Source organism: Centrocercus urophasianus, unplaced genomic scaffold (assembly GCF_019232065.1).
Source record: "Centrocercus urophasianus isolate 14NV4802_14NV808 unplaced genomic scaffold, USGS_Curo_1.0 seq_27, whole genome shotgun sequence".
In the NCBI taxonomy this organism is placed as follows: Eukaryota; Metazoa; Chordata; class Aves; order Galliformes; family Phasianidae; genus Centrocercus; species Centrocercus urophasianus.
Window position 1 is genome coordinate 9788107 of NW_024884833.1, and position 16779 is coordinate 9804885.

The following is a 16779-nucleotide window of genomic DNA, read 5'->3' on the forward strand; positions in this document are numbered from 1 at the left end:
AAAACCTCTGTTCTGTATTTGAATTCTACTGTATGAATGATTTTTCAGCCAAGCTCTCACATCCAGATTTTGAAAATCTGGATTGATTTAACTTTAAATTGACTTAACTTTCAATTCCCAAATATCTCCATTATTTTTAAAATACTTCCATATTTTATAGTTTTAGGGATTTAGAGATTACTGTGAAGAAATCTGACGTATTTGTTATGTGATGATGCTATGGTACACTCCGTGGAAGACTAAATTCATCGAATGACAGATGCAAGATGCCTAGAAGTATGTGCTTCTGACACTTCACATGTAGGAGTAGGTGAGCGCACATACTCACTCAGGTACATACACTGGCTATATCCAGTGAGACATGATATATCCTCCAGATGCTATTTCATATTCAGGAATATGTGAGAGCTGTTGCTATAGAAGTTTATCAGGCTTTTAAATGAGATGTAATTCCAGAACTAACATCCTGCACTGAAGCTGTGTATAAACAGCAAGGGGTCCTATTTTCCATCTTGCCTAAGAGAACGTAAGATCTACAGTCAGTCCTATGTATATTTGCTCTGATTCTCTTCATTATCAGAACTATGTAGAACTAGAACTAATTTCTCACATTTCAATTCCCATCCTTCTAGTTTCCAGCTACAGCTTCTATACAGGACTGAGGACTAGGATAGAATACTGTCACACTTCACTTACTGTGCACATTAACATTACTGACTGCAACTAGTAATAAGAATACATCACACAGCTCTTCCATGTCTTTCTTCTCACTGATAGCAACAGCAATTCAAGGATTTGATACTAATCTCTATAATTAAAGGTTAGATAAAAATCAGACTTGCTGATAATCTGTTCCCCAGGGACACTTCAAAAGATGCACTTGTGGAGACAATGTGTTCTAAGGCACAGAGACAAGAAAGCTTTAGTATAAGGGGTTGGGTGACAGAGTAACCCACCAAAATTAGAAATAATCTTGTGGCTCAGTATGGCCTTCTTCACAATGAATAGAAAGCCTTTCTTCTCGCAGGCTGTGCAGCAGCAGAAGTTACCACCAATGAAGAGGAGAGGGAGGAGAAAACCCTATCTCTATGACACCTATTTCCAATTCACATTTGTCTCATTTGAGTTATATTTCTCTCTGGCCTTCCAGTACAACTATCTATACTACATTGTAAAGGCATGCCAGGAAAGAGACCTACTTATGAAATCTCGGTGGGTTTGAGCTATTTTAAGCTTTATGCATGTTAATTAAATGCCCTCAGAAATGATGGCAAATTACACAGAGATGGGCTCTTGAAATTAATCCTTCTCTAACAGTAGTATCTAAAAACTATAGAGAGTTTCAAGGCAGTCTTTCACAGTTTAGTTTGATTATTGATTGGACCAGGAAGCAAATATTACTGCATTCAATAGATGATAACTTCCACATTGTCATACTCCTCTCACTTTTATTTTTATTGGTTTTCACTCCTTGGCTTTGATCAATTATCCCAAATAAAGTTTCATGATTCTTACCAACATGTTCCAACTTAGAAGTGTCAGATCAGAATCTTGTTCAGTATGGTGCTAGTGGGTGGGTACAGAATAGGGCTTCTAAGCTCTCCACTATTCTGCAAAGATGCATAAAATGCAAGATAATTCCCTTCCACTGCTTGCTAACTACTCTAACACACCTTTAGTTGTTCTGCTAAATAAGCAGCAGCTTTTAGCTCCCAATGTACACAGCATCTATCAATCTAGAAAGATTAACTCACTCTCACATTATCAAAATAATGGGTTACTATCTAAACATTTTGAAATGTGTTAAGGAGTCCTCAAAATACTTGAATTAGAAGGCATGCCGTTCCTTAGCTTCTCTAGATTGACATAGATGAATAGCTTACTGTAAGGGCTAAATCTTTTTAACTGGAAGATAAATGGTCTTTCAGCTACAGCTGTGTACAGTGTCAGTGGCATCCAGTCACCTGTTCTGTTTACTGGAGCTGTGGATTCTGCCAGCATCTCAGGGGGAGGAAGCTTAGCCTCTGCTTCCTGTTAAAAATGACAGCCAGTTGATTTTAAGTGCATTCTCAAGAATTGTGATTCTCTGCATATATCTGTGAATGACATTGTTATTAATATTCAGCCTTGGAATGTACATAAGAACACATCAAATTATGACTGCATTAAAAAACAGACCAATCCCAGATTTTTTTTAAAGCTTGCAAAAATACATTATTATTTATGTTTCCATATTTCTCTTAGTTTCAAAGAAAGAGCTAGAATCTCTCCATATTTCCTTCAAATTGAAGTGAAAATAGACCATTAAAAGTACCTTATGTCTTAAGTTTTGTCAGAAATGTGAAAGCTACGGCAGACAACAGGGCACAAAGAAGGTCGAGTTCCCCCTTTCTTTAGAGATGTAAACTTCTCTAGGAGCACAATATTTCTCATATTTATGAAAGATGACATCCAAACCAGCTTTATTCAGTCCTCCAAAATTTTCCTGCACACCTCAACACTTGCTAGAAGAAGGCTTCCTAAAAATGGAAATTAGAACATGCTACACTTACAAGCTTGACATCAGTTATACTTGTGCACACGCAGTCATGCAACTCCAAACAAATGTACAAACATGCAGGATCATGGACACACAGACACCATTTCTCTGCTGGTTCAGTGGGATTTTACTAATCCTCAGCAGTGCACTGCCACTGGATTTAAGCAGTTAAGACACAGAACACTGCCCAGGGGCTCCCTTGTCCATTAACCTACTTTCTCTATAAGTGCTTGTGCTTCCCTGTGCATGCAAGTGACAGCAAGTGAGCAAAACTAGATAAAAGTCTATTTTAAAAATCATAGAATCATTTGAGGTGGAAGGGACCTCATCTAGTCCAGAGATCATCTAGTCCAACTCCCCTGCAATGAATAGGGAAACCTAAAGCCAGACTATGTTGCTCAGAGCCACATCCAGTTGATCTTGAGTATGTGCAGGGACGAGGCATCTATCACCTGTTCCACTGCTTCTTAAACACTTATGATGAAAAACTTCTTCCTTATATTCAGTCTAGCTCTATACCCCTTGTTTTAATTTGAAACCATTTTCCCCTTGTCCTACCACAGCAGACCTTCTAAAGAGTCTGACCCCTTCTTTCTTACAGCCTCCTTTTAGACACTGAAAGACCACTATCAGGTGTTCCCCCTGGAGCCTTCTCTTCTCCACTTTAAATAGTCCCAGCCCTCTCAGCCTGTCTTCATCCCCCAGATCATTTCTGTGGCCCTGCTCTGGATGCACTCCAACAGATCTATGTCTCTCCTGTACTGAAGATGCAGGTCTTCAGCATCTGGATGCAGTATTCCAGATAAGATCTCACCAGCGCAGAGTAGAGGGTCCCTTGACCTGCTGGCCACACTTCTTTTGATGCAGCCCAGGATTTCTGGCTCATGTCCAGCTTTCCATCCATCAGTACCCCCAAATCCTTTTTGGCAGGCTTGTGCTCAATGCTTTTGTCTCCCAGCTTGCAGTGAGTGATGGTGGGGATGGCCTTGACAAAGGTGCAGGATCTTGCACTTGTGTTTGCTGAACCTCATGATGTTCTCCTGGGCCCACTTCTCAAGCATATCTAGGTGTCTCTAAATGGCATCTGTCCCTTAGGAATGTCAACCATATCACACAGCTTGGTGTCATCTGCAAATTTGCTGAGTGCACTCAGTCATCAATGAAGATGTTAAAGTGTGTCAGTACCAGTACTGACATGAGGGACACCACTCATCTCCAATCCCCATCTGGACACTGAGCCACTGACAACCACTCTTTGGGTACAATTACACCAGCAGTTTCTTTTCCATTGAATACTCCACCCATCAAAACCATATCTTCCCAATTTGGATTTGGAGGAGCATGTCAAAGGCCTTACTGAAGTCCAGATGGCATCACTGGCTCTTTCCTTGTTCACTGATGCAGATGTGCCATCATAGAAGGCCATTAGGTTGGTCAGGCATGACTTGACCTTTGTTAAGCCATGCTGGTTATTCCATATCACCTCCCTCTCTTTCAAATGCCTTAGCATAGCCTCCAGGATCTGATCCACAATTTTTCCTTGCACAGAGGTGAAGCTGTCTGGTAGGTAGGTTCTTTGGGTCATCCTTTTAATCTTCTGAATAATGGGAGAAACATCGTCTTTTTTTCAGTCCTCAGAGACTTCAACTGAATGTCACAATTTTTCAAATATCTTTGAGAATGGCTTGGCAACTGTATCAACCAATTGTCTTCAGACTCTCAGATACATCTCATTGGAACCCACAGACTTACTATGTTCAGGTTCTTCACGTGGTCATGCACCTAATCTTCATTTACAGCGGGAGGAGTGTTCATCCAGCTCCAAGTTCAGACCCAAAAACAATACAATACAAACTAAAGGAAAACTGGTAAGGACTGGTACAGGGTTGTGCGGCTGTGTTCAGCCTCTACATCTTCCTTCCAGCTTCCTCTGCCTCGGCTTCTTTTCTTTTGCTAACAAGGATCTGTGCAGTCATTTTGTAAACATTAAAATCCAAGCCTGCTTTTACAGTGCAGAAATCAGGATTGGATATTTTAATGTGCCTCTGAGAGATATTTTCACCTTACACTGCTTTGAATGCTGTGTATTTTAATCACCTTTTAATTTTTCAAATTGGGCAGAAGCTGCCCTGCTGGGAACTCCACCTGTAACTTCTGCTACTACACTACAGGATTGTTGCTACCACTCAAAAAAAATGATGCTATGAAATACTCCTGAGTTCTTTCTGCCCTCTGCCATAAACCTACCATTTCTTATTTCTAGATTACCCGTGAGTTTCATTTGTATAAGCACTTCTAATTTATGGAAGTAAAGAGAAGATGTTGATCTTTTAGCATAATGTTCACTCAGTATCAGCATTAGTTATCTGTTTAGGGGGAAAGAAGCTTGATTTTAATCATTAATTAATGTGGCGACTAACTAGGTTGCCTCTTTCACAGCATCATCAAACAGCACCACTATAAGCTCTTAAAAACAGAGATGTGCAAAGAATTAAAACCTATATCTAACTAGCTTAGAAGGTTAGTGATTAAGTACTCACTTAACGGTGGAGGATACATGTAATTAAGCAGGGCTAGAAAGATTTAGAATATCATTTCACATCTTATTTAGAATCCTGCTTATTTTCCAACACGAGAGGCAAAGAGAAACAACTTCACAGACAGGCAAGATGAGCTGTCTTGTTATCTAGCAATGGATAGCATTTTGTAAGGTTGAAGAGAAGATGGCAGATGATGCATAACCATGTGCCAAAAGGCCAATTTATCCTCAACATTGTAAGATGCTCAAAAGCACCCATCTGTACCTCATTTATTGGCATAGAAGAAAATGGCGAACTGCAATATTAGACAGTTGCGGAGAACCACAAAGAACTCCTACTGCAGCATAGTGAAATTGTTTTAATTTACTGTGGGATTCCCTAGAAGTTACAAGGTTGTGTCAAAAAAGAAACAAGGTAAACTCATCTGCTGTAAACAAGCATTAAATAAAAAAAGGAACATCTTTCTATACAGTGTTCCATTTTAGCAGGCAGAAATTGGTTCCTGAATTCTTATCAGAATTGTCATTACTTGTTATTTTGACCACTGTTGCAGCAGAATTTTAATTTCCACTGTAATAGAAAAACGTCAGAACAAGAATAAAATCTCAGATAAGCTCTGCAAGATGCTTGAAAAACAAAGCAAAACAAAAAACAATAGAAAACACGAACGTTTTCTTATGGTTTTTGCCACCATAGATACTGGTAAAGAGGCACATCTGAATTATTACATATGAGTACAGACATAGAACACATAAATGATTTAAGCATTTCTGTAACATGTAACTTTAGGTCACTCTATTTCCAAGAATTAAGACCACTGCATTTTCGGTCAAGTGGTCTTCATATTTACCTAAATTTAACTAAGAATATTTCTTTAGATCAGTTTGTTTTCCTCTATAAACTGCAGTTTGTGTTTAACTTAGAATCTGTAAATAAATGCTCTTTTAAACCCCAAGACTGTAATGACCCCAGTCCTGATACAGCTGGGAAAGCTGTTGTTTATTTATTTATTTTAAGAAGATTCAAGACTTTCATATTGAGACAGGCTTGCAGCTGATTGAGACAGCTATTCTGCAAACTTGGTAAAACAGAGGAACCAAAATACTTCAGACTTGACCTTAAAAATCTCTCTACTATTTGCATTATAAACTGCACAAAAGCTGTCAGTTGAGAACTGTGCAGTGATTTTGAGAGGTGAACAAATAGACACTAAGATTAGATCACAACTCATTTTCTCATGTGATCTAAAACCGAATATGAGTCCGTGTCTCTAGAGATGAAAGACAAGAACTCCAGGCTACACCTCTGTCTCATATCTGGAATGACTGCTTTAATACCATTCTGCTCTTATGTCACTCTTTTAAAAAAAAAATAAATGATGCCACTACTTTTGCTTTTTCTTGCTAAACCTGTCAGTACTGAAGTTCTAGTGTACATTAAATTCTTAAAGGAAGGAACAAATCCTAGAAAGTGGCACAGGGTTAACTGTTTTTAATATGACTTTACATACCTCCTCTCAGAATATCCAGAAAACAAAAAACAACGAATAGATTAAAATGTATATATATATATATCCTCTCATGTACAAAACAACTTTTATTAAAAAACAAACAAAACAAAACACACATTATCTGGTATACAACATTCTATAGCTGGTTTCAGCAACACCACAATTTTTCTGTTGGTAGTCCCTGACAAAAAAGTGAAGGCTCTGGAGTTACACCCTACCACAGAGAGCTCAGTGCACACATTTCCCTTGGGGTGGCAGGGAGGAAGTCCCTCTCACTGCATACTCTACCCAGTGAGATGATTCAGTCTGTTAAGCCCTGAAAATTTAAACAATAATTTCAGAGGAAAAAAAAGTCTCAGTTTCACATAACCTTGAATTAGAATATTTTTCCTTATGAAAACTTTGCTGCAGCTACTATCTCAGCTATTGCTTCAATTAAATCAAGATGAAAGACATAAATTATATATAAAAAAATGTTTGCTTGCTTTTCTCCACTACAGTTCTTTCTTTGAATTGAATGGATAATTACTATTTTTATGCTTCGTGAATTAAAAGATCAAAAATTTAAAGCAACGGAAAAATAAATCCAAAAATAGGAAGGCCAGAAATGAAATCACAGTTTTACTATCTTATGTAGCCTTTCAACTTGATAAGGTCATCTACTTCAAACATCTTAAAAACCATTCAGGAGCCCAGTGAGATAGACTTCCCAACATTTCACAGAGGCATCGTGGCCTTCCAGTACTTGAAGGAAGCATGTAAACAGGAGGAAGAACAGCTGTTTATGAGGGTGGACAGTGATAGGACAAGGGAGAATGATTTTAAATTGAGACGGGGGAGGTTTGCATTAGATATTAGGAGGAAGTTTTTCACACAGAGGTGGTGAGGCACTGGAACAGGTTGCCCAAGGAGGCTGTGGATGCTCCATCCCTGAAGGCATTGAAGGCCAGGCTGGATGTGGCTCTGGGCAGCCTGGTCTGGTGGTTGGTGACCCTGCACATAGCAGGGGGGTTGAAACTCGATGATCATTGTGGTCCTTTTCAACCCAGACCATTCTGTGATCCTTAAACCCACAGTACACATGTGTAAGGACATTTTCTCTTCTAGGTTATGTGAATACTCAAAGATTCAAACAGATTTACCTGTAACAAAACTAGTTAGGCATACAAGGAATTTCTATAGACTGTATGCATGCACAGACACAGAAAGACACTTTCCTAACAAGTTAACCTGTCACTGTGTTCCCTCTGACTCAGCTGCAATCCACTCAAGCCTGCAAATGACTTTGACTGCCTGTTAAAACCTTTGTTAAGTAACAGAGAGGCTGCTGAATCAGTCCGCTGGTCATTTGCCAACTGACTATATTTAGGAGAGACTGTCCCTGTCCCTGCTGGTGTTTTACAAGTTTACAGTTTGTTGCTGTTTCTCTGAAAAGTCAAATACATTCCAAATGGAGAAATCCTGATTCTCATAAGGAAAATTAAAAAAAAAAAAAAAAAAAAAAAATTGTCATTGGGCTCTGCTAACCCAGCATACAAGGTTCAGTGAGAATTACCCTTTCCCTGCCAGCATGCCAGCTAGACTCTATGTCTCCGCTTCTTTTAATGAGTCATGGTAGAATCTGAACAATTCAGGATTCTTATTCCACAACAACTCATCTTCGCTTTTTCAGTCACTACTGTATAAAAGCAAAGCAGCATTTATTAACTTCAGTAATTCTTACGCTCTGTATCACAATGTAATCATTGTACAACAAGATTAACTATTAGAAAAAAGGTCACCACAGCATGATGGTCTGTCACTCAGAGGCTGGTGCAACAGCTGATTTCACTAGTTTGTGTCTAGCACTGTGTGTAGAGACAGTTCCACACAGAAGACTAAAACAGAATGAAATCCATGTCACTTACAAAAAGAAATAAACACTGTGATCCAGCAGAATGTTTCAAATAGTACCAAAAAGGTAAGTCACATCAGACAATTACGCTGCAAAAATTACTCTGTGCTCTAGACAGCAATTGACGTAGAGAGGCCTAAGGCTGATAAATTGAGGCTAGATGGAAATTAACAAAAGCGGGTTATGACTGTGCAAAATGGAACAGGGCCAGCACATTAGGTCTATTAGGTCTATTACATGCTGTTCTGTTATTGTTAAATGGCACTATGAAGAAGGAAAGCACTGTCTGACATCAAGCTGTCACTCTTTTCTGAAATGTTCCTGACATTTCATTGCCAATCCATTGTCCTTTACTGTGCTAGTCCACTGGCTTCTAGAACAAGTGATATCACTCCAGTTGTTACAGCCCTGCAAAACACTGTGGACACCGGTCATCTTTTTTTGGAGAAAAAGAATAAAACTGATGCACTGAATCTGACCTCCCTCAGAACTCCAGGATGAGGAGGAAGATTTCAGTTCTGATCACGGCCTGCCTCTTTCTGAGATTCCACATTTTCTACCCAGTAGAACCTTGCCGTAATCTCAAACTAAGCTTGGCTAGAGCAGGGCTTTCACACCTTCTCCTTTTCCTCCACCCCTCTCTCTCACAGGGACATACAGGAAGTACTAAAGCCATCCTACCCATCTCTCAGGCCTGTCACCGTCAGCCCATGTTCAGTTTAGATACACAAATACCCCAGCTCCCATCCTATTCTCTGCCAACTCTAGCAGTTTTTCTTCCTGATCAGCCTCTCCTCTCCCTTCAGAGCTGGCACTCAAGCTATCATTACTTGATGGTTTAATCTCTGAAGCATTCTTTGGCTCTAGCAAAGGCACCTGGCATGAAACCCTTGCACGAAACAACTTTCCCTGGTGCACCACTCCAACACCAACATCTCGCTGCCAAGATCTCCTTGCTCTATCACGTTGAACAGAATCTGTAACCAATGATTTCTAACCTTTACAAACCTTCCTCTGTTTCTATCTCCTGTTCAGAATAGGAAATGTTCAGAATAATGAAATGTTAACTTCTATGTCCATCTGGTCAATACCAAAGAGAAACAGAGAAAAGAATTAAATTTTCTCATCTCCAGGCATGCTGTCTCCATGCCTTTTACAAACCATCCTCCTTACTGCAACATCTTTGCCAAACATTAACAAATAGATCAGGATATGCAAATATTATCACCTATTATTATCCTGCTACTCCCTTGGATTCCACTGTTCCCTTCAATTTACTTTATGGATTCCTTAAGACATGCACTGGATAGAAGTTTTTATAAATTACTTGTGTAACTTCTTGCATAGTATGTCCCGGTCAATATCACAGTGATACTCTTAAATCCGTGCAGCATGATACATTAGTAAATTAACTTGCAGTGCATTGAGATGACTTTGGGATTTTCTTTTCTGCAGAACAGTGAGAAAACTACGTCAGCTGTACAAATTATTCAACACCCAAAAAGTTACTCAGACTAGAAATTTCCTTCATTTTATTTACTCTGACTTTACCACTTTAAATGGAAATTTCACCAAGAACTGCCTTATTCTTCTGCTTCCACTTCTCTTTTGTGTGTGTATGTGTGAAAAATGAGAAAATATCACTACATCTGAGGAGGATAAAAGCCAGGAAGAATAGGCTGTTGTTTAAAAACTGTTGTCCTCCAAAACCAAGAGAATGCATGGTGAAAAAGCATTTTCACCTCCCAAGTTTCTGCTGGATATCTGCAGTCTGTATGACTTTCCTGGAACTGCAAAGACTATTAAATTAGACTGCATGTTTTCCTTACAACTGTAGATTGATCCTTCAAATAGTTTTAAATATGTTCATCCAAACCAGGGTTTACTTGGATTTGCTTTTAAGGTAGGGGTTCTGCCCTTTCTCTGGGAAATTGGTCTCATAGCTAGAAAGCTTACATTTCCAGAAACATTTACTTATTTCTAGGCTTCTTCTGACCTTTTCAAGATTTCTTACTTACATCTATACGCATGAATTATTCTTTGCATCGCGTTTAGTACTCCATAGATCCAGAATGCTCTTATTCTCAGCTTAGCAGTAATTTAATCAAGTGTTACATTTAGTTCATTCATTCTTCCTTGCAAGTCAATCCTTTGAAACATTTTAATAAGATTCTCTGAATTCTTCCTCCAGTTAAGAAACATTTTTGGTTATTTGGTACTCTAAAGAGAAAGAAACATTTTACTTGAAACTGCACAGTGATGATGGAAAAGACAGTGAGAATATAGGGTATAACTCTTTCTGATAATGGTAAGTACATGTGTGTGTATACAAACACACCAAGGTCTATTCTGCTTTATTAGGTGATCTGAAGATTGTGTCCCAGAACTGCATTCTTTAAAACAACTCTGTCACAGTCCCATCTCCTTGTTGGTGTTCTCCTGCTGTCAAGTTTTTTCTCTTTATATTGTATATTTTGAATTAATCTTCAATAGAATCTTCCAACACATTTTTCCAATCATTTCACTTCTCTCCCTAACTCCCTGAATATCTGTATCTGCTCAGCACTCCTCACAACTTCACAACTTTCCTTGTCTGAATTCAGGTATTACGGAGTTTACTTTCTTCTAGTTTGTTTAAGGAACAAAAGGTTAATCATATGGAAGGCTCTGATTCTGCAACATATCTAAGAGCATGTAAATCCTACTTATGTGAGTTTTCTTGCCTTTATCAATACCATTACTAGTACTTTTCATTCTGTACATGCTGTAGGTGCCCTGCTAAATAAAGCTTAGTTCTCTGTGTGCTGCTGGATTAATGCAAAGAAGATACATGAGAGTAAGAGTTGATTACTCTCAACACTTAAAAGCCTATTTTCTGTCTTTTTGCTTAGATAAGTTCCCGGGAAGATAACTTCTGCTTCACTTCTATGTTTTCTCTTTCCCATAAAGCTACCACTTTATTCCAGATAAATCAAGCACTTTTTTCAAGGTAATAACTAGCTATGGTTGATTTAAAAAAAATAAAAATTAAAATTAAAAAAAAAAAAAAGGCTCCAGATAAGCAGATAAAAACCAGATGAAAGGCAATATGAATAAAGAAGTGACTCAGCTGGTTTTTAAACGGTGACCACATAAATCTGCTCAAGTCATGCCATCATCAGTAATTGTTCCTTAACTTCTTTGCTTCATAAACACAACATTCATTTTTCATAGCTGCCAAAGCAATACCTCAGAAGACTTTTAGTAAATTCTCAAGGGCATCTCCCTGGTCATGGGCCTGATCCTTCCTTTGGAAAATGTCCAGTCACATCATCCAATTTTTCTGTGAGCACATATTTCTGGGAGCATAATTCCCTATTTGCAGTGTATTATCCTGCCAGGTTTAACACTGGTTTTGCATTTTAGACCCTTCTCCACAGGAAAGGATTAAAAGAACTTGAAGTCTGTTTGGCTTTTTATTCCCCTCCCAATGCTGTGAACGGCTGAAGATGACACAGCATTTAGAAAGATTATTTCCCCAGCTAATCTACAATTCACTGCAGAGGGAGGGCAATCTTTCTTAAATTAGCAAATTTAAAGCAGTTTGCTGCAGAATGTGGATGTATCAGTATCATCTGCACATTAAGCCTTTTCCTAGGCTCATTCTGTCCTCTTTGACTTCCCTGAAGCCAGCATACAAAGCATTAAGCTCCCGATTGAGCACAGATCTCAGGCCAGGGAGGACAGTTAGTCTGGCTGCCAGCCTTTGTCTTAGCATCTTCCCAAAAGAATTCTGAATTTTCTTAGTTTCTAATAAGAAAATTCTTACTGTTTTTTTCTTGACAGGCTCCTTTGATTTAACTTCTCACAGTCGTTTGGCCTCACTGCATAACTGTCTGGGGCACAGGAGATTGCTTGAAAGATACCAAACTTCACTATCTGATTCAGCAAGCAGTATATCACATAGGAATCCTCCCAAGAGATAGTGAAGAGCTAAAAATTGGTGGGCTAGAGAAGAAAGTGGAACAAATGGTTGATTCCCTGCAGGAATGAAGGAAAACATCTGAAAAGGACTATCCAGAAGGATTTGTGCTGGGAGATGTGTTCTTCCTATGCATAAATAATAAATAATATTACTTCCAGTAGGACGAACAGGCAAGTAATGAGGTGACGAAGGCTGTAGACTATACCAGATTATTTAGGAGTCAGATCTAAAGCTGCAAAAGAAACCTGAGGGACGAGGCTAAAAAGTGCAGACTGTGGGAGAACATTAAGAAACAAAGCCAACTCTTCTAACTGTATTTTGGTATGCAGTCAGATAGGCTTTAAATTGGGTATTACTAGGCAGAAAGCACATCATGTTTCCACTGCAGATACTATCCTGAAAGCATCAGAGAAATTGCTCTCTGACAGTAAAATAAGTAGAATAACAAGAACTCTGAAGAAGGGGGGGAAGAAAGAGAAACATTGTTCTACTGTAGAGTCTACAGTGTATAAGTGTCTTAAATGCTACAGATGGTTTGGGGGTCCATGACTTTCAAAGGGTTAATAAGGTGACAAAATCCTCTGAGAAGCCATAAGGATGAGCGAGGATAGCACAGGGCTCAAATAAGAACAGGCAGTGGAAAATGTTAGCTTAGAAATGTTTTGAGAGAAGAGAATGGAGGTATGGTAATATTCCTTAACTAAATGCCACTTATTCAAGGCATAAGAACCTTGGAGCACCCATTAAAATTGTCAAGGAGGAGGTTTGTAATAAGCAAAAAGGGTTTTTCCCCATTCATAAAGAGAATATTAAAAAATGATAAAACTCTTACGTCTCTCTAAAAAAATTCTATGATTCAAGGATTTTGTAGGAAAATAAAGCACAAAGAGATTTCAAAACAAGCAACAAATAAGCCAACCTAGGCAACAGGCTCTAACTGTGGCTAATAGGTCAGTTCTGACACACATTTTAATCTAACCTCTCAAAACCTTATATATAGACATACATACATATATATATATATATATATATATATACACAAGATGACAAGCAGTATAATATATATATATATTTATATATATATATATATATATATATATAAAATGTAATATCTTATATGTAATCTTCCCTTGGTCAAGACAACATTGTTTGACCTTTGGTCTCACCCAGCATAGAACCATACTTGGTAAAGACTGGGGAAAAAAAAAGAAAAAAAAAAAAAAAAGAAACTTATAAGACTGAACCCCACAAATGTTCAAAAATTTCAGTACAGCATCTGTTATATTCTGCCATCTTTTATCTATTACTCCTTGAATTTACACAGAGTATGCATAACCTATATAGAAAATAACTGAAAACTTTCTATGTTCATGAGAAATCACAGAAGAAAAATTTTTCGCTCTTAGAGAAAGAAAAGCCTGATGGAAACTTCACTTTATAACATATAGATAATATATAATACATATACAAGAGCCTTAAAAAAAAAAACTAAAATAAAATAAAAATGTGTAAGTCTTTTCTGTGGTATAGTCCACAACTAGAATTTGCTCCATGTAGAAAAACAGCCTTGATTAATGTTGTGGCTGGAGCCAGAGCCAAATGAATGATGAAGCACTTGCAGCAATAGGTTCCCCTGCATAGTCTGGAGCAATTGCTCTTCTGGCATGGTCTATAGCTATTGTTTATGAGTAAAGAAATTTTTCCGTTACTGAGGCTGAGAAGTACTCATGTAGTCGGTACATTGTAATCAGTTTAGCCTAGTAAGATTTTACCTACAGCATGGAATACTAGCATAGTAAAACTGGCATTGTCAACCTTCTGTGCAGCAGAACGGAAATATTCAGTTACTCTGAATTATCTTTTTCAGGCTACAGTGCTAGAAAGGAAACCATCAAGTTGAAGCCAACGTGGAAGAGGACGTTCCAGCATCCAGACCCTTCTTCCCCAGCCAAGCCCAGCTGGCATTGCTATACAACACAGAGCTAGGAGGACACCCCCAAGCTCTCCAAGTAGAGGAGACTTCTCCAGAACAAGCTTTCTCCTCACACAGGTCAGAAGGCACAAAGAGAAGTTTTCACGCCTTCTGAAAACCCACAGTGAAGCAATAAGAAAAGCTACAATTCAGACACTGAGCTCTACGTTTCCTCTAAATCAAATAAATTAATATCTTCTGTTACCCACAGGCTTCTTCAGATTACATTTTTCCAGATAACTCCTGCCTGATTTCCAACAGCACTTCAGAAATATCAAGAAAGTACTTGCTTTTGGAAACAAAACCAAGCTGCACTCATTGGCTGCTGTTTACTAGTGACATAGAGGGGATCACTACCATAATTAATTTCTGCTAACATTAAGTATGGCCACCTTTGATATACTTGGCCAGAACACATGTCAAAGATGAATCTCCTGTTCAAAAGTTGCCCTTTACAAAATGCTGATGTGAAAATGTGTTAAGAACCTGTAACTGCTCTATGCAGCATGTTTTAACAAGGCTACTAAAGTTTACACTGCTTATGTAAAAAAATGAGTGAAACAGTTTACAAGGTCCTAAGCAGACTGGAATGTGATCAAGATGACACAGCTCATGCTCATTCTTTACACCTGCCAACACAGTCAGGTGCTAAGAGATCCACCAGGGGATTTACTTTATCTCCTATCTTGCCATTCCTCTAAGGACTGCATTCATTCTCTGATTTCTAATATATGCATGATAACAAAAGATGTTATGAGAAAACATACTTTACAAACTATTAACTACAGTGCATGATAGCTATCAGAGAAAGAAGAACTTTCTTTAACAGTTTCTCAGTCTCCAGAGGTTCATGGCACGACCAAAGAAGTGGGGAGGCCTTGATGCTCTAATTAACAAAGTTTTCTACAGCGGCTCTCCAGAGGGTGAGAACACAACTCCAGCAGCACACAGGTTCCAAGCCCCAGAAAACATGGGGCAAGATTAGCAGCAGGGAATTTTATTATTATTATTATTATTAGTTCTACTAACCCGTGGTTATTTCTATAATTGAACCCACTTCTTAGAAAAGAGATAGTGAGCAGGAGAGCTGCCCACAAAGGCTACAGCAGCAAAACCGAGTTTTGTACAGATATCGGAAACAAGGCAGCCCGGGGTCACACAGATCTTAAAAACATCCCACTTCTGCACTGCACCTGAAGGAGACGGCAGTACTCGCTGCTCAGCGCCAGGTATCAGCCACTGCACGCAGCACCAACGCGCTGCAGCTTCGCAGAGCCCCGCCAGCACAGCCGGGCGCGGAGCTCCAACGGCAGCGCTGCAGCTGAGGAGCCGCTCTGCCGCCTCCTCTGCAGATTCTCCAGTTATTTCAGTCCTGCTTATCCAAACTGTCCCGGGACACTTACAGCGCAGAAATGACAGTCTTTCAGCGTCTTCTGATATCATTTTTCCTACTCAACTACACAACTTGATGCACCTAGAAGTCAAAACAAACGCTCAAATAACCCCAAAAAGGCAGGCGGCCACCTCCGAGCACGGCTTCGCGCACTCTTCAAGCTGAGCGTTATTCAGCAATAATTACAGGGCAGCAACTTGTGCCGGCTCCCCCGACCACGAGCCCCAGACAGAGCTCCCGCAGAGCCCGCGGTGCCACGCCCGGGGCTGCGGGCGACCAATGCGGCTGCGGACAAGCGGGGCGAAGCCACTCACCAGGCGGCTCCGAGAGCGCTGCAGGAATTCCTCCATGGCGCCGGTCGGCGGCACCCCGGACGGCACGGCACGGCACCGCACCGCACCGCACCACTCCTCGCCGCCAGCGCCGCACTCCCGCTCCGGTCCCGCGCTGCCGTCCACGCCCCGCGCCGCGCCCCGCCGCGCCCCGCCCGCCGCGGGCGGTGACGTCAGGCCGTGCCGCAAGCCCCGGGCCGGGAGGTGGGAGCCGCGGGTGGCCGTGCTGCGTGCCGTCGTTGCGCAGTGCTTAAGCCCTTTGCGCGCTTAAACAGCTCATTATCAAAATGACAGACGTCGGTACTTCGCCGCTGCGGTAAAAGCCTTTCTCGTCTCTGCTACCGCGGGCTCTCAGTGCAACAGGTGCGCGCTGGCGGCTCTCCCGCGGGCCCCTGCCTGCGGTCACCGTGTCGCTGCGGGGAGCGGGCCTCCGCCTCGGGAGCTCCCGGCCTTGATGCCTGCTGTCACAGCCCGCGCGTGTCCGACGGAGCGCACAGCAGTCCCGCAGCGCCCGCTCCCTGCAGAGCAGAAGTGCGGGGCGGGCTGCGGGAGGTCACACGGTGCGCGGGGGATGGGGCAAAGTGCAGGGTTCGGCTCCCCGAAGCCTCACGCCAGCGGTGCGCAGCAGCGTGATG

The 16779-nt window shown here is 40.5% G+C and overlaps 1 protein-coding gene across 1 annotated transcript in view; it reads right to left on the reverse strand.

The window, feature by feature from the left end:
* The window catches only part of PRUNE2 (prune homolog 2 with BCH domain), a 136563-nt gene extending 120381 nt beyond the window's left edge, over window positions 1-16182 (reverse strand). The window contains exon 1 of the mRNA XM_042826820.1: window positions 16127-16182. Within this exon, the coding sequence (XP_042682754.1) occupies window positions 16127-16162 (36 nt within the window). The 5' untranslated portion in view covers window positions 16163-16182. The remainder of the gene's footprint in view (window positions 1-16126) is intronic.
* Window positions 16183-16779: the final 597 nt, after the last annotated feature.